Source organism: Triturus cristatus, chromosome 11 (genome assembly GCF_964204655.1).
Source record: "Triturus cristatus chromosome 11, aTriCri1.1, whole genome shotgun sequence".
NCBI lineage: Eukaryota > Metazoa > Chordata > Amphibia > Caudata > Salamandridae > Triturus > Triturus cristatus.
In genome coordinates this window covers 112,428,859-112,455,366 of record NC_140594.1, presented here as the reverse complement: position 1 = coordinate 112,455,366, position 26,508 = coordinate 112,428,859, and the positions used below count along the sequence as shown (strand labels likewise).

Genomic DNA, 26,508 nt, shown 5'->3' with positions numbered 1-26,508 from the left:
AGGATCAGCAGAAGTCCTCCAAAAATGCTTCCGAAGCCGGAGTGTATGAAGGCTGGAATCACTCCGAACACTGTCTGAAAGGTGCTTAACAGTCCAGAACCTATGGTCTTAATTAGGTGTACTATACCCTTCGTATCAGACATGTTAAAGATACGTTGTACCATTTCTGTGAAATGGAAAGGGTAGTTTGTTCATACAAGTGCCTGTATCTCAGCTGAGGACCTTGCAACCTGAAGATCAAAGGTCTCTCTGGCGGAGATTAAGGGCACAGTTTTCTGTAGAAGAATGGCTTTCATTCGGCTCAGAGTATCAAACCATATAAAGGAAACATTCAGGGGTGTTACATAGCCCGTACGGCATCACTTGGTAGTCGAACGGGCCATACTTTGTTGTAAATGCCGTCTTCCATATGTCTCCCTCTCATAGTCTGACCAGGTGATAGGTGCCTCTGAGCTCCAGTTTGATGTAAATTCGTGATCCTCTTACCTGATCCAAGAGTACTGAGATGAGAGAGGCAATAGATATCGATTTTTTATTGTAATTCGATGAATTACTCTATAGTCAATACAAGTTCTTAGGTCTCCTTCCTTCTTGGGTACAAAGAAGAGTGGCGAAGAGACAGGTGACTGGGACGGTCTGATAAACCCACTGTCTAAGAATTTTTTCAGGTAATCCTTTAAATGATGGTTCTCCTTTTCAGTCAATGTGTACATTCGGTTGCAATGTAAGTTTGATCCTGGCTAAAATTCAATTTTGCAGTCATATGACCTATGGGAAGGAAGTCTTTCTGCTTCCACTTAGTTATACACATCTGTGCAATCTCTGTATTCTTCAGGTATTTCATTAGTTTAAACTATGCAAACCGACACTGTGCATTCACAAAGTTGGATTGCAACGTTTATTTCTCGCTGCGTCTCGCCTTTCGTGAAACAATTCTCCAAGCAATATTCTGAATTAATTTAAATAATTCTGCATTCCAATTGATGGTGGGATTGTGTTCAGTCAACCAAGGCAACCCTAGTATGAGTTGAAACTGTGTTGCATCAATTAAATTAAATAGCATCACCTCCTAATGCCCTTCTAGGGTCAGCAATTGCTTATTTAGTATAGGTCCCGACGAAAGGTTGATACCATCTATTGCTTGGATTGATTCACTTTTTTTTTGGCTCCAAGTCCAATCTTCTCTGCAAACCTCAGGTCACAAACATTTCTGGTAGCCCCAGAATCTATCATCGCTGATACTTCCTTGAGGCTCATTTTTCGGAATGTCAAAGTTCCTCCTTTGAAGGCTCTCTGTGCTTCAGCAACTAAGAAATACTTATAGCCCTCCTTAAAGTAATGGAACTGCAAGAAAATAAAACAAAATATATGTTATCCTACTCTACCTAGATTGGCTATACTTTAATTACTATCCTTATTAACATTTAAGAAATATACCTAAACTGTTTTTGGCTATTGCTCCTCTTCTATATGTGTGACTGTACTCCTATTTATCTCTTTTGTTCCTTCTCCTACATAGCATAGTGGATTACAGATTTTTCTTATGCTGAACTATAATGACTTTTAAAAAATATTAATATTTAAAGTATTTATTTTCTTTCCAGGGAAAGTACTTGCATGACCCAGGAGTCCAGTCAGAGTTGAGGCAGGAGAGGAATGTTTCTGCAGGAAAGCACAATATTTTCTTTTCTTTCTTTCTGCTTGACTGGCAAATCTCTCTTTTGATTTATTTTCTCAATCATGTAATTCTCAACACAACGAAATTTCAGGTAAGTAATTTTTTATTATTTTTGTCTTTTATTATTATTTTGTAATTGCCTTGACTAATGCTTATTATTGAATTCAAACTATGAGGAAGATTACAGGTTAACAGACACTATTCTAGATAGCATCTCAGGAAGGCTCCTCCTCAGTACGTGCTATCGAGAACAGACTGACTCCCAAAGAGAAACGCTACACCTCAAGTGGGCGTTCTCAAACCAAGACACTGCTCTTATCTCAAACCGAGCAAACTCCTTACTAATACACCGCCAATGAACTATAGGATGGACCATGACGCTTCTACCCTGACAGACTTTTGTGACGGCGGGAGTCTACAGGAAACTTCTTCGCCGGTTTCTCAGGTGAAGTGCGCATTTCATTCTCAGCGTGCGCTGCACATTCCCACTGCTGTTGGAAGGTAAAAACACTGGTGCGCAGCGAGGAGTATTGAGCTGGCAGACATCTTGAGTGTACTCAATCTTCAGTTTTAGTCCCAACACTCCTCTGTCGCCGACCCGTCCGCTTACGCATATTTGTACTCGCCAGTACAGCGTCACTAGCAGGAATCCTCCTAAGGATCCTGACATCTCCGATCCGCCCAACTGGCCTTGGCAAGCATCCCACGGATTCGCAAGACCTCGGGCTGGAGGAAGATTTTTCTCCTACCGCACTGGGAAGAGCTGGAACTCCCTGCCTCTACATCTCAGGCAATCACCGTCACTGCCTCAATTCAGGAAGGACCTCAAGATCTGGCTCTTTGACTGAACCGCAGATTCACAGTGCAGATCCGCAGCACCTTGAGACCCTAACAGGTGAGTAGTTGTGCTCTACAAGAAACCTGATTGATTGATTGATGTACCTTTCATAGTCAACCTCCGGCATTGGATTGAACTTGGCTTCCAATGTCTTCTTGATTTGATAATATGATACGTTATCAGCTTATAATATCTTCTTTACTACTTCTTTTACACCATCACCTGCAAGGTTCTTTAAGTATTTGATTATCTTTGTGTTATCTGCTTCTTCTATAGCATCTATGATGTCATTGAATGTTTTGATCAGGCAGCCCATCTGGCACCAATATTCTGCTTTTTGGCTCTATCAAATGGAGGTGGTGATTTCAGGAACACAGCAGCATTGTGTTTTGTGCTGTTTCCTACTGATGTTGAGAGTATATGCTGTTCTGGCAGTGTTTGGCCTTTAGTGTCTCCTGGCGTAGTAGCACCTCTGCAATCATCAGCCTACTCACTAGTACTCTGGTCTTTGCGCCCCAGCTGAGGTTGGCAGGCACAATCTTCCTTCTTCACAGTAAGTAACGGTTTAGCTTCTTGCACACGCTCTTCGCCGCTCTCGACTTTATGCATTATACCTGGCTGTTGCTGCCTTTAGTGTTTCTCTAAGCCTGGTTGTCTATGCCTTTAGAGCTTTCCTGCACCTGTTTGTCACTGCCTTTAGCGCTTCTTTGTACATGGTTGTCACTGTCTTTAGTGTTTCTGCTTTGTATCGGTTCTGGGTCCATGTTATATGCTGTGGCGCAGTATCTCTTCTTTCAGCCTTACCAGCAGATTTTTTTATTTTTTTTATTGGTATTTTCAAAAAAATACAAAACAAATACATACAAAACAACAAACCAGCATACCAGCAATGCAAGTCCAGGAATTAAAAACAGCACAGTTAGTTCATTACAAGTGTTGACAAGGGTGGTGAGGGAGCCGGGAAACTATCATGCAGGGCGCGACAGGCGGCGCGTAGCTTATGATATATGGCACTCTCTGACCCTCAGCTGCAGCTGGGGGGGCCCTGAACGGGTTCTCTGGGTAAAGGTCTGCAAACGAGTGAAGGCTCAATTTCTGTGCCATTGCTTTGCTTATTCCGTCTTAAATGTTTGGCAACATGGGGTTGTGTGCTAATGGTATAGAAGGGGCATATAGTATTGGGGCGCCCGCCCGCTTCCACAGCTCGTCCCAAGTACGACGTAGGGTCTCTGAGGTGTCTATGCCGTCTCGAGGCGGCGATACGGCTGGTGTAGCGCCACCCAAATGGGAATAGGTGTCACCGCGTCAGTCTCCACTGCTACGTGAGGCTGGAAGGGTGTTGGGTGAACTCAGTAGTGCAAGAACTGAGCTTGAGCGCAGAGGGCATATAATTGCATATTTGGAGCACCCATCCCACCTTGTTTCAACGGGTGTGTCAGCAAATCCCATGATACTCTAGCTTGCCCACACCAGGGAGACCAGCAGTGATCGCAAGGTCTTGAAAAAAGTGTGTGTGAGTAGGATCGGAATGTTAACAAATAAGTAAAGAAATTTCAGTAAAACAACCAATTTTGCTAGGGCGATTTTCCTTGCCAGAGATAACAGGAGCTTAGACCATATTTTAACCTTTTCTTCCAACCAAGCGATGGCACGGCCATAATTTAAATTCCACACCTCCTGCATGTCGCGGCTAATCCAAACACCCAGATATTTAAACTCCTCGGCCTCCCATTTCAAAGGGAAGTCAGAGGCCACCGGGATCGTGTTATCCGTCAGGGGATACACGACGGACTTAGCCCAGTTGATGGAGACACCGGCCAGCCCTCCGAATCGAATGAATTCTCTCAAAAGGGGGTCTAAATTTGCCACGGGATCGGTGATATATAAAGTGACATCATCTGCATAGAGTGAGATAATGAGGCTCCTGGTGCAAAACCCGATACCCCTAGCCGTGTGATGTTGTCTGATGCTTGCAGCTAGGGGTTCCATCGCAATCGTGAAAAGCAGGGGGGAAAGAGGACACTCCTGTCGAGTACCTCACGAAATAGGGAAGGGTTCCGAGAGGAGGCTGTTTGCCCTAATCCGAGCAGTGGGCATAGTGTAGAGCAATCGGAACAGGTTAATGAAGAGCGGGCTAAATCCCATGGGGCTAGTATAGCAAATAGATATGGCCATTCAAGCGTATCGAACGCTTTTGTAGTGTCGAGGAAAACTGTTGTGGCCTGCACGTCAGGATGGAGGTAGTGTAACACCAAAAATACAGTCCAAAGGTTATGGGAAGTAGACCGCCCAGGGATAAATCCCGACTGGTCAGGACGAGCGATGAGGGGAAGAAGGGGCTGCAGCCTATTGGCTATCAGCTTAGCCAGAATCTTTACATCCACATTAATTAATGACAATGGCCGATATGAATCTAGCTCAGCTTCAGGTTTCCCGGGTTTTAGCAGTACCAGCAGATTTTTGACAGGCTTACTGACTGTGATCCTCTGTAGGGACTTCACCTTCTTCGAGGCCCTCTCAAAAGCTGAAGTTGTGCTGTGACTCCACATACGCTGTTAGACCCGGCCCTCGTAACATAGTCAGACCTGACCCCTGCACCTCACACCAGCCCCGAGCCCCTGGCCTGGCCGATCCTTCCCACCAGAACACACACACCCGACCCGGATTTCCCCCGTCCGTAGGCCTTCCTCCTTCGGCCACCCCGGGCCCGCGTGCCCACTTCATGCACCAAGATGGCCGCCCGGCCCCAGCGCGACCCTAGCCTACAGGCGCCACTCCGGCTGGAGGACATCGCGCTCCCCTTGGGATGAGAGAGGGAGGAGCAGTTTCATCACACCTCTGCGCTTCCCTGGGAAGATGGGTTTCGATCGACCCGCCGGCCTCCCCGAGGGCTGGCTCCACGCCTGCTGGGTGTCTGGGGCTCCTCCCGACCCGGCCCTGAAAGGATCAAAGGACAATAGCAGGAAACCCCCCAACAAGCGACCCCCAGGTGACAAGACCCCTGCCTGCACAGACTCCGGACATCAAAGAGGAGTCGCCCTATGACAAGGGGTGCCCTGGGACTGTCCGGCAGATTCGCCTTGGAAACACCTGAGCCCTGCTGAGTGACTCGCGGCTCCCTGAAGATCGTAAGACCCCCAAACTTGTGCTTGAGCCCTGCTGAGTGACTCGCGGCTCCCTGAAGATCGTAAGACCTCCGAACTTGTGCGTGAGCCCTGCTGAGTGACTCGCGGCTCCCTGAAGATCGTAAGACCTCCGAACTTGTGCTTGAGCCCTGCTGAGTGACTCGCGGCTCCCTGAAGATCGTAAGACCTCCGAACTTGTACTCGAGCCTGCTGAGTATCTCGCAGCGCCCCCAGACTCCCTTGGTCCCGCCGGACCCCACGACGACAAGCGTAACCCCCAGCTCGAGGATTGTGAGCTGTGCGCCGGATACGCTCCTGCATTTGATCCATTCCCCCAAAGACTGTCCCGCTACCTCCTAACCCCCCTCCAAGACTTTGTGAGCCCGCGCTCCACTTGTATATATTTTGCCTTGCTGATTATAAAGATCTTACCACTCCAATCTGATAAAGATTTGCCCTTAAGAACTCTCGGTGTGGTGTCTCTTTGTCGTGTGGTGCCGAGTGTACGATCCTAGATACGAGATTCCTCCCCTGAGGAGTCTCCCGCCAGTGCCCGGCTACGAAACCTCGAGGGTTGGTCTCAGGACAGTCAGGGCCCCCTCTGGGCCCCTCTGAGGTCGCCTTCTAACATTGGTGGCAAGCGACGGGATTCGGGCCCATAATCTAGAGATCGTACCGTGAACGGCTGACGCGCTACCGACAAAGATGGCAGAAGGAAACACCGTGGTTCTCGTAGAAGACGACGTCAGTACCGTGTTCCAGGTGGAACAGCTGGAAGAGTACACTCACAGGGAACTAAAGCAATTCTGTAAGGAACTCAAAATCGCTACCACTGGTCTCAACACCAAAGAAGATATGCAAAAGGCACTGAAAGCTTGGGTGGATTCGGGAGCCCCCCGCCCAGAAGGAGCGGTGAGCCCCACGACGAAGCAGGACCCTCCCAAGGAGAACGCAGCAGCAACCAGGTGCGAGGCTTCGTACCAGACGAGGGCCTATCCCCGGAGGAACTCGCAGACAGAGAAAAAAGTCGCCATCACGAGCTCGAATTAGCCAAACTCAAAATTGAGGGCGAGTTGAAATTAGCCGAGAAAAAGCTAGCAGTAGAACAGTTGCGAGTGCAAGGAGAACTGGAAGAGAAGAAACTCCAATGAGAACACGAGGGAAGGAGACTTCAACTAGAGCATGAACGCAGTTTGAAGGAAATAGAACTGAAAGCAAGAAGCGAAGAAGCGCGGCCCCCGGGGAACCGGGAGGCGGCCGCCCCGACGGAACAGAAGGTCCACATCCCCAAGGATGTGGTCAAGGAATATTACAAGAATGATGACATTCAGCAGTGGTTTCGGGTCTACGAGGTCGCCATGACCTCCCACCGGGTCCCGCAGAAGGATTGGGGGGCTGGGTTATGGGGACGGTTCCTGAGCGAAGGAAGAGACACCCTGCTCGACCTACCCACCTCCATGCAGACCTCATATGTACACATAAAAGCGGCCCTCCTCACAAGGTACGGCCTCACCCCGGAGATGTACCGCCAGCGGTTCCGGGACTGCCGGAAGATCCCGGGTACCACCTGGGTGGAATATGTGAATTTCTTCAGTCGTGCCTTCGATGGGTGGATCAAGGGCAGCAAGGTAACCACCCTGGAAGAACTAACTGACCTTATGCTATGGGAACACCTGGCTGCCAACTGTTTTGTGGAAGTACGCCAGCATCTGCTCGACAGCAAGCTCACGGACCCGAGAAAGCTGGCTGTCGAGGCGGATCGCTGGACCAACACCCGGGTCTCCCGGGGCCCTGTAGGAGAGTACCCCCAAGCCAGTCAGGGACCACCCCGCCAGAGAGGGGGTTGGAAACCAGGGAGGGCAGAGAGAGCCCCAGGCTAGCCCCCCGAAATCCCAACCTCCGCCTTTCCCGGCACTCCCACCAGCTGTATCCGGCCCCCCCCTGAGACGGGGGCACCGGGTAACCATCACTTGTTTCCGTTGCCAGAAGCCCGGCCATTACGCCAACGACCCCGAATGCCCCATGGCCCCACGCACCAACCAGGCAGCACCCCCCGCTAGACAGATAGCCAATGTAGCCCTGGGGGAGGAGGTTGAGGAGGCCGAGGAGTGGGAACCCGCCTTTATGGCCCTAGTGTCCTTAGGAGATAGAGAGATGGTCCCTGGGAGCCTCCTGCCCTCTAACACAAAGAAATATGGGCAGCTCGTCACGATCAATGGCCACCAACTAGAAGACATCCGTGACACCGGGGCCAGTATCACCGGTGTCCTCAGCCATTTAGTCCACGAGGACCAGGTCCTCCCCATCGTATTTTGCCCTGTCATTTCAGCCGACAACACAGAAAGCCTATGTAAGGTAGCCCTGGTGCCTTTCGAGTGGGGAGGGGTGGTCGGTAAACTGAAGGTCGCAGTGAGAACATCCCAGCCCGTCAACTGTCTCCTGGGGAACGACCTGGAAAGTTCCCCCTGGGGGCAAGTTGAGCGCAAGACCCACCTAGGGATGATGGGCCTCCCTGAGTGGGTGTGCGCCACCACTCGATCCATGGCGGCTCAACTGACCCCCCTGAGGGACGTCGACGACGCCCCGACCCCTGAAGATGGGATGGTCCCGGCCGAGGGCCCCCACATCCCCCCACCAGAAGAGTCGCTCGCCAGTGACGAACCACCGCCTTCCGACTCCACCCCAGACACCGAGTTAGGCGATTTGCCCGAATTAGCACAGTGGCGCCACGAAGGGGGCCCCTCCCGAGAGGAGTCCGAGAGCAGGCTACCTGTCCCTCCCTGGTCGGGCCCCGGCAACAGGCAGAGGCCCAGGCCGCAGGCGACCAGACGGGGACGCACCGGGTTTATTGGGAGAATGACCTTCTGTACAGCGAACAGAAGTCGGTGGAGCTAGGGTCCGGCCGAGTGCTGGTGGTACCCCTACGCTTCCGAGACCTCCTCCTGGGCTTGGCCCACGACGTCCCCCTCGCAGGCCACTTGGGTCAGGACAAAACATACAGTCGCCTCGTGACTCACTTCTACTGGCCCAGAATGAGAGCGGATGTAGAAGCCCACTGCAAGTCCTGCCCCACGTGCCAGGCCAGTGGGAAGAGTGGAGGAAAGCGCAAGGCTCCCCTCCAGCCCTTCCCTGTCGTCAGTACCCCTTTTGAGCGGGTCGGGATCGACATTGTAGGACCTCTGGACCCCCCAACTTCCCAGGGGCACCGGTTCATCCTCGTCCTGGTGGACCATGCCACTCGTTACCCTGAGGCCATCCCCCTGCGCACCGTCGCGGCCCCCGTGGTGGGCCGGGCGCTGATGGGGATCTTCTCCCGCATGGGTTTTCCCCGCGAGGTCGTGAGCGATCGCGGTACCAACTTTATCTCCCGATACATGAGGTCCTTATGGCAACAGTGCGGGGTGTCCTACAAGTTCACCACCCCGTACCACCCCCAAGGAAACGGCCTGGTAGAGCGGTTTAACCGGACTCTGAAGGGGATGATCGCGGGCCTGGAAGAGCCCCTCCGGCGTAAGTGGGACCTCCTGCTCCCCTGCCTCCTATTCGCATACCGAGAGGTTCCCCAGAAATCCTTGGGTTTCAGCCCCTTCGAGCTACTCTACGGGCACCCCGTCAGGGGGCCCCTCAGCCTGGTCAAAGAAGAGTGGGAGGCGGCGCCCCGGGGCACCCCCCCGAGACGTGTTCCGTTACGTCCTGACCCTCCGCAATCAGACTAGGAGGTTCCGGGAAATGGCAGAGGCCAATCTGGAGGCGAGTCAGGAGGAGATGAAGCGCTGGTACGACCAGAATGCCGCGCTAGTCGAGTTTCAGCCGGGCCAGCTGGTGTGGGTCATGGCCCCCGTGAAACCCTGCGCTCTCCAGGGTAAATGGACCGGGCCCTTCAAAGTAGTTGAGCGAAAGAGCCCGGTCACGTACTTGGTAGACGTCCAGTCACCCCGGGACCCCCTCCGGGTCCTCCACGTGAACCGCCTCAAGCCCCACTTTGTGCGGACAGAGCTGAGCCTCCTACTGGCCACTGACGACGGGTCCGAAGAAGAGTCGGATCCTCTCCCCGATCTTCTATGCACCAAGGAGAAGGACGGCTCCGTAGAAGGAGTGAACCTCTCCCCGTCTCTCACTCCCCAGCAACGTGAGGATTGCCGCCAGCTCCTAGGGCAGTTTCCGGACCTTTTCTCCCTGGTCCCCAAGGTCACCGACTGGTGTGTCCATGATGTGGATACCGGGGACAGCCCACCAGTGAGACACCGAGCCTACCGAGTACCCGATCGGGTCCGGTCCTGTATCCAAGCCGAAGTCTCGAAAATGTTGACCCTAGGCGTGATCGAACCCTCAGACAGCCCCTGGGCCAGCCCCGTGGTCCTGGTCCCAAAAGCAGCCGCCCCCGGGGTCGCCCCGGAACTCCGCTTTTGCGTGGACTACCGGGGACTCAATGAGGTCACCCGAGCCGATGCCCACCCCATTCCCCGAGCCGACGAGCTCATTGACCGGCTCGGAGCTGCACGGTTCCTCAGCACCTTCGATCTCACCTGCGGCTACTGGCAAATTGCGCTCACAGAGGGAGCCAAGGAGCGGTCCGCCTTCTCCACCCCGGATGGGCACTATCGCTTTCGCGTAGTGCCCTTCGGGATGAAAAATGCCCCGGCCACCTTCCAGCGACTGGTAAATAGAGTCCTGGCCGGGCTGGAAAAATTCAGCGCTGCATATCTCGACGATATCGCAGTTTTTAGTTCAGAATGGAGCGAGCACCTCCAACACCTCCGGAGGGTGCTAACCGCCCTACGCCAGGCGGGCCTCACCGTGAAAGCCAGCAAATGCCAGATTGGGCAAGGTTCGGTAACCTACCTGGGGCACCAGGTCGGAAGCGGGCAGGTCCCCCTCAACAGCCCAAAATCGACGCCATCCTAGCCTGGGAACCTCCCACTACCCAAACAGAGGTCCGAGCCTTTCTGGGCCTCACGGGCTACTATCGGAGATTCATCCGGAATTACGGCAGCCTGGTCGGTCCTATCACGGGGCTCACGTCCAAGAAGCAGCCCAAGAAGGTACAATGGTCCCCTGCCTGCCAAGAGGCGTTCAATGCCCTGAAAACGGCCATGTGTACGGCCCCCGTCCTCCAGGCCCCCGACTACTCCAAAGAGTTTGTGGTACAAACTGATGCCTCCGAGCATGGCATCGGGGCCGTCCTCTCCCAAGTAAATGACCAGGGTCTGGACCAGCCCATGGCCTTCCTCAGCCGAAGGCTGTTGCCCCAGGAACAGAGATGGAGTACCATTGAGCGCGAGGCGTTCGCAGTAGTCTGGGCCCTCAAGAAACTACGCCCTTACCTGTTCGGCACCCATTTCAGGGTCCAGACCGACCATCGCCCCTTGCGATGGCTCATGCAGATGCGAGGAGAAAACCCCAAGCTTCTGCGGTGGTCAATCTCCCTCCAGGGGATGGATTTCACCGTGGAACATCGCCCTGGTACGGACCACGCCAACTCCGATGGCCTCTCCCGATTCTTCCGCCTCAGCGAAGAGAACCCCCAAGAAGATGGGTAGTTCTCTCCGGCTTTCAGCTGGGGGGGACGCGTGTTAGACCCGGCCCTCGTAACATAGTCAGACCTGACCCCTGCACCTCACACCAGCCCCGAGCCCCTGGCCTGGCCGATCCTTCCCACCAGAACACACACACCCGACCCGGATTTCCCCCGTCCGTAGGCCTTCCTCCTTCGGCCACCCCGGGCCCGCGTGCCCACTTCATGCACCAAGATGGCCGCCCGGCCCCAGCGCGACCCTAGCCTACAGGCGCCACTCCGGCTGGAGGACATCGCTCTCCCCTTGGGATGAGAGAGGGAGGAGCAGTTTCATCACACCTCTGCGCTTCCCTGGGAAGGTGGGTTTCGATCGACCCGCCGGCCTCCCCGAGGGCTGGCTCCACGCCTGCTGGGTGTCTGGGGCTCCTCCCGACCCGGCCCTGAAAGGATCAAAGGACAATAGCAGGAAACCGCCAACAAGCGACCCCCAGGTAACAAGACCCCTGCCTGCACAGACTCCGGACGTCAAAGAGGAGTCGCCCTATAACAAGGGGTGCCCTGGGACTGTCCGGCAGATTCGCCTTGGAAACACCTGAGCCCTGCTGAGTGACTCGCGGCTCCCTGAAGACCGTAAGACCCCCGAACTTGTGCTTGAGCCCTGCTGAGTGACTCGCGGCTCCCTGAAGATCGTAAGACCTCCGAACTTGTGCGTGAGCCCTGCTGAGTGACTTGCGGCTCCCTGAAGATCGTAAGACCTCCGAACTTGTGCTTGAGCCCTGCTGAGTGACTCGCGGCTCCCTGAAGATCGTAAGACCTCCGAACTTGTACTCGAGCCTGCTGAGTATCTCGCAGCGCCCCCAGACTCCCTTGGTCCCGCCGGACCCCACGACGACAAGCGTAACCCCCAGCTCGAGGATTGTGAGCTGTGCGCCGGATACGCTCCTGCATTTGATCCATTCCCCCAAAGACTGTCCCGCTACCTCCTAACCCCCCTCCAAGACTTTGTGAGCCCGCGCTCCACTTGTATATATTTTGCCTTGCTGATTATAAAGATCTTACCACTCCAATCTGATAAAGATTTGCCCTTAAGAACTCTCGGTGTGGTGTCTCTTTGTCGTGTGGTGCCGAGTGTACGATCCTAGATACGAGATTCCTCCCCTGAGGAGTCTCCCGCCAGTGCCCGGCTACGATACCTCGAGGGTTGGTCTCAGGACAGTCAGGGCCCCCTTCGGGCCCCTCTGAGGTCGCCTTCTAACATACGCCAACTGTAGCCCACTTCTTGGGGCGCGTGTGGAATGCACGAGCAGTTTGCTGGGCCATGGCAAACTCTCAAGGAGAGAAGTCTTGTATCCTTTGAGTCACGTACCTCCTATCCCATCGCCAGTTGTAGCGTCCTCCCCAGCCCAGAAGCATGTAACAGAGCACTCCACACATGGAGCTCTGGTTTGCATGTCTTTATTCTTCTGCATGCAAATTAATTAATGCACTATGTCACAAAAGTTATTAACTGCACCCACAGATTAAGTAATACTGGTAAAGAGTCGGTCGAAGACCCCTAGAGGCCTTGTACAGACAAACACAGGTCACAACACTTTCCACTTTCCTCTAAGTCACAAACTTTTAACCATGCTGAACAGCAACCATTCTGGTGTACAACTTGATTAAAACACATTGGCAGAGCCAATAGCTCTTGCATAGGTAAGACCTATTGGCTTTGCCAATGCTTGTACGAAACTAATGGCAACAAATTGATGCTATAGTATGAAAGCGTTCTGGAGTTTTCTTCAGGGACAGGCACCTCACCAAACTAGTCTTGCTAGTATGCATGTATTGATATTTTTGAAAAGTATAGGATGATTAACATATTTAGGTATGGACAGGGCTTTAAGTGGGCCTGGACCTGCGGTGCGCAACACCAGCAGTTCTTAAAAGCAGGTGCTGAGACGGGTATCTATCGGGCTATCCATTTTTGCCCTCACCCTCAGGGGGAAAAAATATCTTAACTCTCCAGCATACCACTCTTTACTGTCTTTGATGCAACTTCAAAAAGACTTGTTATAGTTCTTTCAGTCTCATCATTTCAGAACCGACGTTTTTCAATATTATATACAACAAAGCCATAGTTATTGCTTATTTATCTTATGTAACTAACAACCATTGACAAAGCCAATAGTCGTGGCTTGTTGTAGGTATAATGCTACTTTTTAGGTCTCGCGCAGCGAGAGACCTCTTGAAGGGGGTTTAGGAATCGCACACGCACGAGCGTGTGCTTTTCCTTTTGGGCCACGCTATTGGCCTTTGCGTGCGTATTTTTTACAAAGACAGCACGCAATTGGACAAAGGCGGGCGCATTGCTCTGCCCATGGCCTATTGGTGTCTGTTATGCGTAGCAGCAGCAGCATATGTTTCCAATTATCGTGCCCGGACACGGGAGCGATAATTGGAAACATATGCTGCTGCTCGCAACCGCGTGCGCACACCAGCAGCTCCCGTATCTCGCGCGCACCATTCGCGGGCTTGTTTTTCATTGACATTAATGTCACAGGGTCGGCGGTGCCACATTTTAAAACTCGCCTCCAAACACAGCTGCGGGTCGCCCCCAAATATCGTCACGTTCTGTCTCCCCGCGAGAACCGATGAGTCCCTAACCCGGTCTCCGATAACATGTTTGTTTACCTGCTGGGTGCCGAAGTCCAGTAGCGGTCCGTGGAGGGAGTTCCGTGGGGCGGTGAGGCGGGGCGGGGAAATGTAAACACCGGAATATGGATGAACGGAGGTAAGTACACATTTAAATAAATAAAACAAATTCCTTTGCGCGCGCTGCATCGCAAAATGCGATGCAGCGCGCGCAACGAATTTCATTTTATTTATTTAAATGTGTACTTACCTCCCTTCAGCCATATTCCGGTGTTTACATTTCCCCACCCTGCCCCTCCCCGGCCCGCCTCACCGCCCCACGGAACTCCCTCCACGGACCGCTACTGCCGAAGTCGAAGCCCAGGTACTTGGCAGAAGAGGCCATGTTCCAAGCAGGATGCTGGGTCTCTCTGCTCTGCCGATAGCCTTTTGCTGCTGCTGGGTTCCGGGAAGTCGGAGCAAACTGTGTACTGCAGTCCACCCGGTTTTCCTGCTGGTGTATGTTTTCAATTTGAAGTAAATTAGTAACTAGCAAAAGCTGCTATTTTTGAAGCACTCTGCGCCGTTTTGTCGAGGGTAAACCTAAAACCGTATTGCTCGCATTTTATTATCGGACATGCGTATAATCTACATGCCAGCTCTTTATCTGTAGTAGACTTTTAATTTCTTTTGTACAGGTTGCTGTATTTTTTTTAGCTTTTTATGTTTTACCCCCTTCATTTACCCCAATCGTATATTTCAGTCTATTGCAAGCTAGAGGCAAGCACATTTTCCCTAATTGCTATCCAATTAAAGCCATGCGCTAATCACGGATAAATGAAGTTCATGTGGGTGTTAAGCACTTCTGCTTTTATCACTCTTCAGTGTGATGAAGCTCGTGACGGGTGTTCACAAGCAAAATGCTACACCTAACACAGTTCAAGTAAATGTGGAAGAACGTGCAGTAATGTTGTAGCTGGTCATTGTTAACGCTATATGGCAAAGCACAATTTACTGCTTTTTAGGTCTCGCCTGGCTATAGCGTAAGCGATCGCTCAGCGAGACTTAAATAGGGGCTTCAAAAAATGCTCCCAAAGGCTTCCCAGGCGATTCGGGTGGCGGTTACGCGCATAACCACGTGCATTCCATTTGCCACCAGCTACTTCCTGCGTGTGCGCCGCCTCACGCATTCAGAGAGATTTAGTAAGGGGCACAAGACCTTAGGAATGCGGTTTATGGCCAGTGCATGTGAGGCATTCAAGCGCAAAGCTGGCATCTGGCATCGGACTTGAAAGCAGCAGACTGCTTTCGCCAGCACGCGCTCGGCCTCACTTCCTGCGTCCCCTCTTACAACAATTAACTTTTGTTATAACTCACACCCCATATGCTCGTTCCCTCCCACCCTTCCTTTGATGTCCGCTTTTCTTGTTGTTTACAAACCACGCCACACACTGCTGCCCGCCGCACACTGCTGCCCGCCGCACACTGCTGCCCGCCGCACACTGCTGCACGCTGCACACTACCGCATGCCGCACACTACCGCACGCCACACACTGCTGCGCACACTGCTGCACGCCGCACACTGCTGCACGCCGCACACTGCTGCACGCCGCACACAGCTACACGAAACACTGCTGCACGCCTCACACTGCTGCCCGCCTCACACTGCTGCATGCCACACACTGCTGCACGCCGCACACTGCTGCACGCCGCACAATGCTGCACGCCGCACACTGCCGCACGCCGCACACTGCCGCACGCCGCACACTGCTGCATTACACACTGCTGCATTACACACTGCTGCATGCCGCACACTGCTGCACGCCTCACACTGCTACACAAAACACTGCTGCACGCCTTACACTGCTGCACGCCTCACACTGCTGCACGCCACACACTGCTGCACGCCACACACTGCTGCACGCCACACACTGCTGCACGCCTCACACTGCTGTACGTCGCACACTGCTGCATGCCTCACAATGCTACACGAAACACTGCTGCACGCCACACACTCCTGCAGGCTGCACACTGCTACACACCACACACTGCTGCACGACACACACTGCTGCACGACACACACTGCTGCATGCCGCTGCACGCCGCACACTGCTGCACGCCGCACACTGCTGCACGCCGCACACTGCTACACGCCGCACACTGCTACACGCCGCACACTGCTGCACGCCACACACTGCTGCATGCCGCTGCATGCCACACACTGCTGCATGCCGCACACTGCTGCACGCCGCACACTGCTGCACGCCGCACACTGCTACACGCCACACACTGCTGCACGCCACACACTGCTGCATGCCGCTGCACGCCGCACACTGCTGCATGCCGCACACTGCTGCACGCCGCACACTGCTACACGCCACACACTGCTGCACGCCACACACTGCTGCATGCCGCTGCATGCCACACACTGCTGCATGCTGCACACTGCTGCACGCCGCACACTGCTGCACGCCGCACACTGCTACACGCCACACACTGCTACACGCCACACACTGCTGCACGCCACACACTGCTGCATGCCGCTGCACGCCGCACACTGCTGCACGCCGCACACTGCTACACGCTGCACACTGCTACACGCCACACACTGCTGCACGCCACACACTGCTGCACGCCACACACTGCTGCATGCCACTGCACGCCACACACTGCTGCACGCCACACACTGCTGCACGCCACACACTGCTGCACGCCACACACTGCTGCACGCCGCACAATGCTACACGAAACACTGATGCACGCCGCACACTGCTGCACGCCGCACACTGCTGCACGCCACACACTGCTGCACGCCACACACTGCTGCATGCCGCTGCACGCCACACACTGCTGCATGCCGCACACTGCTGCACGCCGCACACTGCTGCACGCCGCACACTGCTACATGCCACACACTGCTGCACGCCACACACTGCTGCACGCCACACACTGCTGCACGTCGCACACTGCTGCACATCGCACACTGCTGCACATCGCACACTGCTGCACGTCGCACAATGCTACACGAAACACTGCTGCACACCACACACTGCTGCACGCCACACACTGCTGCGCGCCACACACTGCTGCGCGCCACACACTGCTGCACACTGCTGCATTACTCACTGCTGCATGCCACTGCTGCACGCCGCACACTGCTGCACACCGCACACTGCTGCACGCCACACACTGCTGCACGCCACACACTGCTGCACGCCGCTGCACGCCACACAGTGCTGCATGCCTCACACTGCTACATGAAACACTGCTGCACGCCGCACACTGCTGCACGCCGCACACTGCTGCACGCCGCACACTGCTGCATGCCGCACACTGCTGCACGCCGCACACTGCTGCACGCCGCACACTGCTGCACGCCGCACACTGCTGAATGCCGCACACTGCTGAACGCCGCACACTGCTGAACGCCGCACACTGCTGAACGCCGCACACTGCTGAATGCCGCACACTGCTGAACGCCGCACACTGCTGCACTCCACACACTGCTTTTATGCGAGTTTATGCTACTGACATTGTAAATGACAATGCCTTTTTTATTTGTTTTAAAACCAAAACATAAATAAAAGGCATTGTAATTTTACAATGCCAATAGCTCAAACTCTTATAAATGCGAGACCTATTGCATTGCAAATGCTTGTTGTCTTTGGGTCAGGGTGACCAGAATTTTGTAAGGCAAAAACCGGAACATTAAATAAAAAAAGTAGTACTACAATTTTCTTTCGTCTCAGGGGAACGGAAGGACTTAATTGAGAGCACTCACCAAAATAGAGAACACAGACATTGACGTACTGTGGGGAATTAAATGTAACTTTTGCAACCAGCATCATCTGTAGAACTGAACTGCTCTCTGCTAAGGACTGCTCTGTAATTTTGGTTTGGAAAGATTCAATTATGAGTTGGATGGAAATGGAAAATAGTTTTGAATTTTGGAGGAAGTGCTAATTGTGGAAGAAATCCACTGGTGGATTTTTAGCACTTAGTCCAGATATCAAACGATTTTCCATTTCCATCCATTTTAAACTGAGGGCCTCATTAACTCAAGGGAACTTTGTGCAGAGTTCCCCACCCTGTTTTGTAGGCGAGGCTTCTTCACTAGTGAGTTAGCAAAAGAAACTTGCATGCCCCAGGTTTTCCTTCCTGACGACACCACCCACTGAGGGTCAAGTCTGATAATGGGCTTTCCCCATGGATAATGGAGCTGGGTCCCATCTACCCTACCTCACCCACTGGGGTAGGAGACCTGAAAGGCACTGACTCCCAGTGCTTCACCCACTTACTCCCACTTAAAAGTCGGCAGGGTTGAACTCCTGTCCTGCTCCTCTGTCTACTCTCTACCTCTTGAAGATCGTCTAGAGACTAGGATTTGCTCTCTATTGTCTTTGACCTAGCCTAATGCTAGACCATCTAGCCCTTCAGTATTTGTGGGTCCTTTCTATACTCTAGGAGGGACTAGTGCTTGCTAAGGCACTCCCAAAGGAGGTCGGTATTTCGCACATCTCAAGCTGAGGGCAGCAAGGCAGGAACCCTGCAGGACTACCCTGCTTTCAGCACACCTGCAAGCAAATCACAAACAGAGTTTGCATAGTAATACCCAGTGGCCTCATCCTACCTTCCTAATAAACACAATGTAATGTTCATCCCCAAATCCCAAACACTAAATGTGGCAACCTCAAAGGACCAACAAGAGCACTGCACAAGCACATACAAACATAAACCTTAATACCCATGCATGCGGCCTCATACTCCCAAGAAGAGGTGTAAATATGTGAAAGGACACTTGGATGCACTGTGACAAGACATAGGCCCTGCAAAAATAAAGAGTAAAAGATGCAGCTCTGGACTGCACACAATATGATGAACAGTACATTTCTAAATAAACCCTTATTAAACAAGCATTTGCAATTTACGCGAGTTTGAGCTATTGGCATTGTAAATGACAATGCCTTTTATTTATGTTTTGGTTTTTAAAATATAAATAAAAGCCATTGTCATTTATAATGCCAATAGCTCAAACTCGCATAAATGCGAGACCTATTGCATTGCAAATGCTTGTTGTATTATATATCTGGATGCAATGGCAGAAACAGCAAAATACCAGTCAGGCGGCACACTATGCTAGTAAACACGGATTTTTAATTTAGGTGGTTTTAAGCCACGCCCTTAATTACATCGGCCACGCCCCTTTGAGAGACCTCCCAGTGTTTTCATCCACGTAAAGCACTGGGTATGGATGTTTGAGAGCAGCCTCCTCGCCCCAACTGAAGTTTTCACCACCCTGAAAGTTGGCGCCGCGACAAACTTAGTTGGGTATACGCATGCGCATTGCGCTCCGCGCAGAGCCGTGTCTCGCTTCCTGGTTACAGACCGGACTGTACCATTGTTGTGGATAGAAGTGCGTTTACCAACCAGGTTGTACGCGCGGTGGAGTGGAATCCTCTTCGGACCATGATGGGCCGGTGTAGGGGAGAGGGTCCGGGGTGTAAGCTTTGACTCTCCCCGCCTCTTGTGTGCGGTGGCCGCACCGGGCTGCCATGGCAACGGACAGCCACAAAGAAAGGTTCGGCAGAGAGACTGGCGCAGGTAGCGGATAAAAGGGAGGGGGGCACGGAAAAGGGGAAGCAAAGACCGAAAAATAGTGAGACACGAGCAGGGAAAGAGACTGAGAAAAGAGAAAGACATAGCCGAGGGAAAGAGTTACAAAAAGGGCACGAGACACGGGCGGGCGAAGGAGGCTGGTGAATGAAAGAAGAACAGGGAGTGAAGCGTAAGAAGAAACCCACAACAGAGGCCTTGGGGGAGAGAGTGATGGAGACCCTCAAGAGAGAGGGTGAGGCGAGATGGACCTACTGAGTAGGGGGCGGTAGGAAAGAGACAGGGAAGGGGGAACCGGCCGAGTAGTGAGAGGCTGGCAGGAGGTGCCTAGAGAAGAGAGACAGGCTCACTAAAGGCAAGGGCCATCCGAGGTAAGAGAGGCGGGGGAGAGGGAGATAGCCTGACTTGCGAGTTTGAGATTTGAGAAGAGAAAGGCTGTGAAGGGGGCTGTCAGTAGATGTCGACAGGTTAGAGACGGGCTGAGAAGGACAGGACGCGGGAGATTTTCAGGGGAGGTATTGGGTTACTACGGACTGACTGATAGGAGAGCTCGAGAGGTGAGCGAGGTCGAGTAGGCAGAAGATGACCGAAGGGGGACAAGTGGAGAAGGGCATACTGGCAAGAAAGTGGCAAAGAGTTTAGAGAAGGGACAGAAGAGAGACTTGCGGAGTGGGGTAAAACTGGGAAGAAAGTTGCAGAGAAGTTAGCAGGAGAGAGGCAAGGTTATTCGACCCAGACCGGCAGGAGATGCTGGTAAGAGAAAAAGACTGTCAGGGGAGGGAGTTTGAGAGGAGAGAGACAAGTTGAGTAGCCAGAGACTGTCAGAGCAGGAAAGTGTTTGGTTGAATACGGAGTTTGTGAGAAGAGAGTCTGAGTGAGTAGAGAGAGACTGACAGCAAATACTGAGAGGAGAGAGATTGACTTATTAGGGAGAGGCTGACAGGAGTGTCTGAAAGGTTAGAGGTCGAGCACGGAGATGCTGAGAGAAGCGATCTATGCTGAGGAGAGTGGAACTGGCAAGACCGTTGACGAGATCAAACAGTTTGAGTGGGGATAGACCGTCCAGGAGATGCTAAGAGGAGACAGGCAGGCTGAGTAGATAGAGACCGGAAAGGAGATGCTGAGAGGAGAGACCTGCAGGAGAGTGTGGAAGGAGAAAGGTAGGCTGAGTAGCTGGCACGAGTTGCTGAGAGAAGAGATGCAGGCTGAGCAGGGTGAGTTTAGTAAGAGAGGCTGAAATTAGAGACAGGTAGAGTACGAAGAGTGAGTTTGTGAGAAGCGACAAGGTGAATAGAGAGAGAGCGGCATGGGATGCTGAGAGAAGAAAGGCAGAATGAGCAGGGGAGACTGGCAGGAGGACTGTAGGAAGAGAGATAAGCGAAGGAGGAAGATGTATAGAAGAGATGCTGAGAAGAATGAGTAGCGATTGACTAGGGCCCTTCCGACGTCTAGCGAGGCTATGATCTCTTCCCGCACGTAAGGCCATAGCCAGAGCAAATGTGTTTTGACAAAGTTATAGATTTTTGTAACAGAGCCATTTCTTAAATGACTTGTGGTATGAAAGCAAAGGCGGCCTGATGTGAGTGTCTTGCTTCGTGCATTTCACAATGTCTTAGCTTGGGCAGAAAATCTCCAGGAAGGATGCACAACCGGCAATGCCATCGTTATCAACAGAGTGCCAACAGCACATTTTAAGCAGATGTTCTCCCTGACCCGGAACACACCCAACCCAAGGCCGTGTCGCTCTGACCCGGGCTCATCAGCTGCACAGGATCCACGCCTGGACATGCTCGTCTTGGGTTGCTTGTGTTCTGAGAGTGTCTGTCTTGGGAGTAGAGCCTGGACTGTACCTACTGAAGCAGGACCAAGGCGGGTTTGCAGATGGCTGGGTCTAATCTGAGGTGGCATGGTGAAATAAATAACGATGGGTTGGAATGCTACCCTAAGTGATTGCCAGTGGTTAGACAAATTGCAAGCATTCATCCCATCACCTTGTGTGTGTTGATGTTCATTATTTCTGAGCCTGCTACACCTGTTGGTCTCCTTGTTTGTGGAACACCTGGGCTTGACGTAACTAATAATTTCCAGTTTTTCTATGCACACTGTTATTAATGTTCAAATTACATCTGGAAGATGTGCATAATTATGTGAAGTGGGCTAAATAAATAGCAGTACATGCTTCACAGCACTAGCACAGTCCCCCATTGATTTTTAAAAAAAATTTACAGCAGCACCTATGAAAACCTTTTTTTTCTGAAATTATGCATCCCTCCTTGCACAGGTATTCAGCCACTTCATAAGCTTCAGTGTTTATAAAGACACCTCCTTGTGGCTCATTGCTTATGAGCACCACACCTACACATGGGCCAATGCTTACGATCTCAGCACCTTCACAGGACGCATTGCTTATAACTCCAATTCCTGCACAGGGATCGCTGCATATGTTCAGAACACATGCAAAGGAACACTGCTTGTGACCACTTAACCGAACATATTGCGCATGACCACAATAAACACTGCTTAGAACCACAGCAAAGGCACAGGGTTCACTGCTTTGTACAACTTCACTGACAGAAGGCTCATTACTTAGTACCACAGGGCCAGTGGAGGGATAAATGCATAGGACCACAAGACCCACTGTTTCTGGCCATACAGTACCTGCTTATACTGCTTTTTCATTATTTTTCTCTCTGCAGTTTTTTTGAGCACACCCTTCCAACATACTTCTCCATCTCTCTTTACAGGACATTGATAGATTATCCAGCAGCTCAGAAGAATCAATAATTAATGACTTCAATACACTGAATATTTGCTGCACTGCTGTTGGTCAAGGAGGAGGTTCCATCGAAAGTTGGCGTGCCCTGGTTTGGTGTAAAATGTGGGAATCTGGTAGTTAAAGCAAGCACATATATTTTTTGAGTGCTTCTCGTTAGTTGATGTGGGTGTTACAAATTGGTGCCACTAAGGAAGGTTGCCACTGATCCTTTTCCGCAGACGTTTACATACACTGGAGACCCAGGGATGTGCAGTGCCAGCCTCCCTCCTTTGGGCAGTCAGCCCCAGTGGCCACGAGTGCTGAGATTGGACAGTGTCCCCCACTCTGGTTCGTCTCAGCCACAGCGGGTACTGCTGCCACCTTGGGATCAGGTGTTGTCGACCAGTGATGGGGACACCAACAAGAAGATGGGCATCTTGGAGAAGAGATTTCAGTTCCTGCAGCAGCAGCATACTGACACGCTAGGGAAACTGCACCAAGAAATCGAACAGCTGCGAAGGGAGAACAGAGGTGAGTTGTGGAAAGTGTGCTTAACCCACCTGTTAACACAGTTTACATCATAGTACTTATGATCATTACATCCCTATTTATTTATTTATTTGCGGTTTTGTATAGTCCAAACCAGACCCAAATGGGTACACAATCGAACTTCACTCAAGTAAACAGGTTAAAGCGTAAATATTGCAAAATGTCCATGCTGAGGTTGAGCAATCAAAAGGAAGTAAAGGGTGATATATATATATCTATATATTACCTACTGGCGGTCGCCAGTAGGTAGATATAGTTAGGACCCTGTTTCCATAGGAAATCCGCAACATTCTATTTGGAATAACTTTGGCGCCGGTCGTCGTACCCTGAAAGTCTCGGGGGGATTCGTCAAGCAGGAGCCGAGAAAAAAGGGAGGTCCCAAAACACGTTTTCCCCATGCATTTTTCCATAGGACCTTTAGACACAGCTACAGCCCGAACGGCTGAACAGAATTACTTGAAATTTGGCAGAGAGGTAGCCATAAGGTCAAGGAAGTGCCTTTTGCAGGTCTGGTGTAAATCTGTTCAGTATTTCCTGAGAAAATAGCATTTAAAAGCATATATATATGTGGGCGGAGCCTAACCACACATCTCATCCTGAGATCTGATTGGCTGTCAGCACTTCATCCAAGAAGTGTTGGCAGCCATCTTGGGACCAATATACATGATAGCACCTCATTAAAAAGCATTGCAGTTAATAGAAGGTTTTAAGACTTTAGTTACATTATAAATCATTTGTTGATGGTACCATACTCATTTTAGGAATTGTGGTATGTTCTAAGGTGATTTCACCATGTGAAAAAGCCTTCTGCTGGGATATCATGATTGAGAGAAAAATATTTTCTCATGCTTTTACCACAGAGGTTTGGAAGGTGATCTATAGGCTAAACTGAGAGCTTATTTTCTGTAAATTCACATTATCTTTCTCAGTCATGTGAGAATGAAGTCTGACATTCTCAGTAAAACATGTACATCCAACAAGGGCAGAGACTGTCAGTTGATTCCTTTGTGTTCTACTGCAGCTTCCCAGAGTGTTCCAAAGAACTACTAGAGCGCTAACAGTCCTACTTATGATAAACGTATGGCACACCTTAAGCCATCTTGCTTGGATTAAAGTGGTAACTCTTAAAACATTTAATTTAAAAAGGAACAAAATGAGGGGGTTCATTTTTCCATAAAAAGTATGATTAGTGCTGCAGAAAGAAAAATTAGGGCACATTTTGAGTGACTTCTCAAATCCTCTTCTATTTCATTAAAAAATTCTGACATGCAGACCGAAACATGCACTTTCAATACCAGCAGCAGTTTTCCCTGGTGAGCAGTAGCTTTACTACAGTGATCTAATGAGCAAAAAGAGTGCTAACATTCTGAATTTATGGCAAATGTGTGACACATCTGAATGCCTTCTTGATGGAATCAAAGTAAAAAACTGAAAGTATTTCCTACTGAGGAGACTGCAGTAAATGAGGAAATTAGGAAACTTCATAACAAATAAGTCTCCCAAGATGGCCACCAGAGACAAAAGAGCCCAAATGTAGCCCAAATATCACCCAGATGTAGCCCAAGTATAGCCCAATGACAGAATGTCCCAGAATGTTCTTAAAAACAACTAGAGCGCTTACTGTCTTCATTATGACAAAAGTAAGGCACACCTGAAGCCATCTTGATTGGAATAAACTGGTAACACTTAAAACATTTAATTTAAAAAGGAACACAATGAGGAGGTTCATTTTGCCATAGAAATTATGATTAATGCTGAAGAAAGAAAATGAGGGCACATTTTGAGTGACTTCTCAAATCCTCTTCTATTTCATTAAAAACTTCTGACATGCAGACTGAAACATGCACTTTTAATACCAGGAGCAGACTTCCATGGTGCAGTAGTTTTACTACAGTGATCTAATGAGCAACTAGAGTGCTAACATTCAGAATTTATGGCAAATGTGTGACATATCTGAATACCTTCATGATGGAATCAAAGTAAAAAACTGAAAGCATTTCCTACTGAGGAGACTGCAGTACATGAGGAAATTAGGAAACTTCATAACAAATAAATCTCCCAAGATGGCCACCGGAGACAAAAGAGCCCAAATGTAGCCCAAAATCACCCAGATGTAGCCCAAATATAGCCCAATGACAGAAGTGTGCAAAACACTTATTATTTTGTGTTTTTGCAGTGTTATATAGTGCAGACTTGTCAGGTATTGGAGTGCTTTACATGAGCATTGGTTACATCACACAAGAACAAATTCATTTTGGTTGTAGACATGGGGAGACTAAGTGATTTGACCAGAATCACAGAATGTCGAGCTGAAGCAGAAACTTCAACCTGGTTCCCCAGTTGCAAAGTCTGCAGTTCTGGAAGTAACACCACATCCTCTCCCCTAAGTGCAACATTTAATCAAGTGGTCAACTGGATAAAAAAACATAAAGATAACAAATAATTTAAAAGTGCTTTGTCGCTATTTGAAAACTCAGAAAATATGTCCTTATTTTAGTCTTTTAGAGCACTAACCATAATTTTGATGCCAATAAGACCCTCTCATATATGTAATTTCTAAAGGAAATGCTCTAGGTATTACAGTTTTGATTACATCAAGATGATGTCAGGCGTTCCACACTTTTGTAATAAATATAGAATGTTAGCAATCTAGTTGTTCATTAGGATACTGTTGAGAGGCAGAGGCCAGGGGCACGGACTCTGAAAATTGAAGGCAGGTAGGAGGGTGCAAAGGCAACAATTTAACCACACTGAGCAGGCAGGAAGGGCCGTGGAAGCACAACAGACTATGGAGGGCAGTGGAAAGGGGGGCAGGGGCAACAAACCAACAATACAGGACTTGCAAGAGAGGCTGTTGGAGGGAAGATCTATTACGGGTCAAGGAAGCTAGGGGTGGTCCCCAGATCCCCGGGAGCCACCACAGAACTGAGCAGGAGAGTGAGTCAGGGACAAAAGGGGCACCTTAATTTGAGCCGGGGTGCCTAGGAACGCTTGCTCCAAAAATGAAGAAAACAGACATATGAGACATGGAATTGGAGGCAGAATACAATGGCAGTTTAATGAGAAGATGCAACTTCAAGGAAACCGCAGAATAGAGACATAAAGTACAAAATACAGAATCCAGATAATCATACAGCTGTCATAATATTCTCTGTGTCTCAATTAATGTACTGACAGAGAGAGAGAGAAAACACATCTATAAATGCATCATGAGAAACAAGTTACACCAAGGAAAATGTTACCTAGGAACACTCACGTTTACTCTTAGAGCAAGCATTCCTGCAATTACAATACAAAATCTTTTAAATGCAAAAGTAAAGAGAACAATGGTTAAACATAACATGACCTTTCATATAGGTAAAATAGAATAAGATACTTCAAGCAAAGCAGAGCAAGACATTTTAAGCAAAGGAAGACAAGAGCTCCCAGCTCTTGGGGAAAACCTGCACTGCCTGTTAACCTACATACAGACGGCGAGGTAGTCCGTCGATATCTGTGGGTGCTCCCTTTTTATATCATTTTGTGGGCTCCTTTGCACGCTACATCTACCTACGTATGCTACCCAAAAGCTTCGTCTGCAGATTTTACCAGACATTTCGTCATTTACCCACTTAATGCTGACAATGGACTGGGTGAAAAGGTCAGTCTCTCAGGCCAATCGCTTATCGTAAGTTCCATAGAGCAAGCAGAAAATAATGGGTATTGTACGGGAATTCAATATATTCATGTATAAAATCTCCTCAGTTCTCCTAACTTGACGCTCTGCGGTTGCCACTTCCTTAAAAGCGGGAAACCTGCCCAGGAAGCAAGTACCAGTCC

General features: G+C 50.5%; 1 protein-coding gene across 9 annotated transcripts in view; it reads left to right on the top strand.

The window, feature by feature from the left end:
* LOC146783444 (coiled-coil domain-containing protein 74B-like) overlaps positions 1-26,508 on the top strand; it is a 353,886-nt gene that overhangs the window by 36,266 nt on the left and 291,112 nt on the right. For 2 of the 9 annotated variants that reach the window (XM_085633248.1, XM_085633241.1), the window contains exons 1-2: positions 19,132-19,350; positions 22,130-22,671. In XM_085633248.1, the coding sequence (XP_085489374.1) occupies positions 22,407-22,671 (265 nt within the window). In that variant the 5' untranslated portion in view covers positions 19,132-19,350; positions 22,130-22,406. Of the gene's footprint in view, positions 1-1,658; positions 1,770-19,071; positions 19,096-19,131; positions 19,374-19,550; positions 19,621-20,114; positions 20,139-22,129; positions 22,672-26,508 lie in introns of those variants that run through there. The other 7 variants (XM_085633247.1, XM_085633239.1, XM_085633243.1 and 4 more) reach the window with 6 other exon arrangements.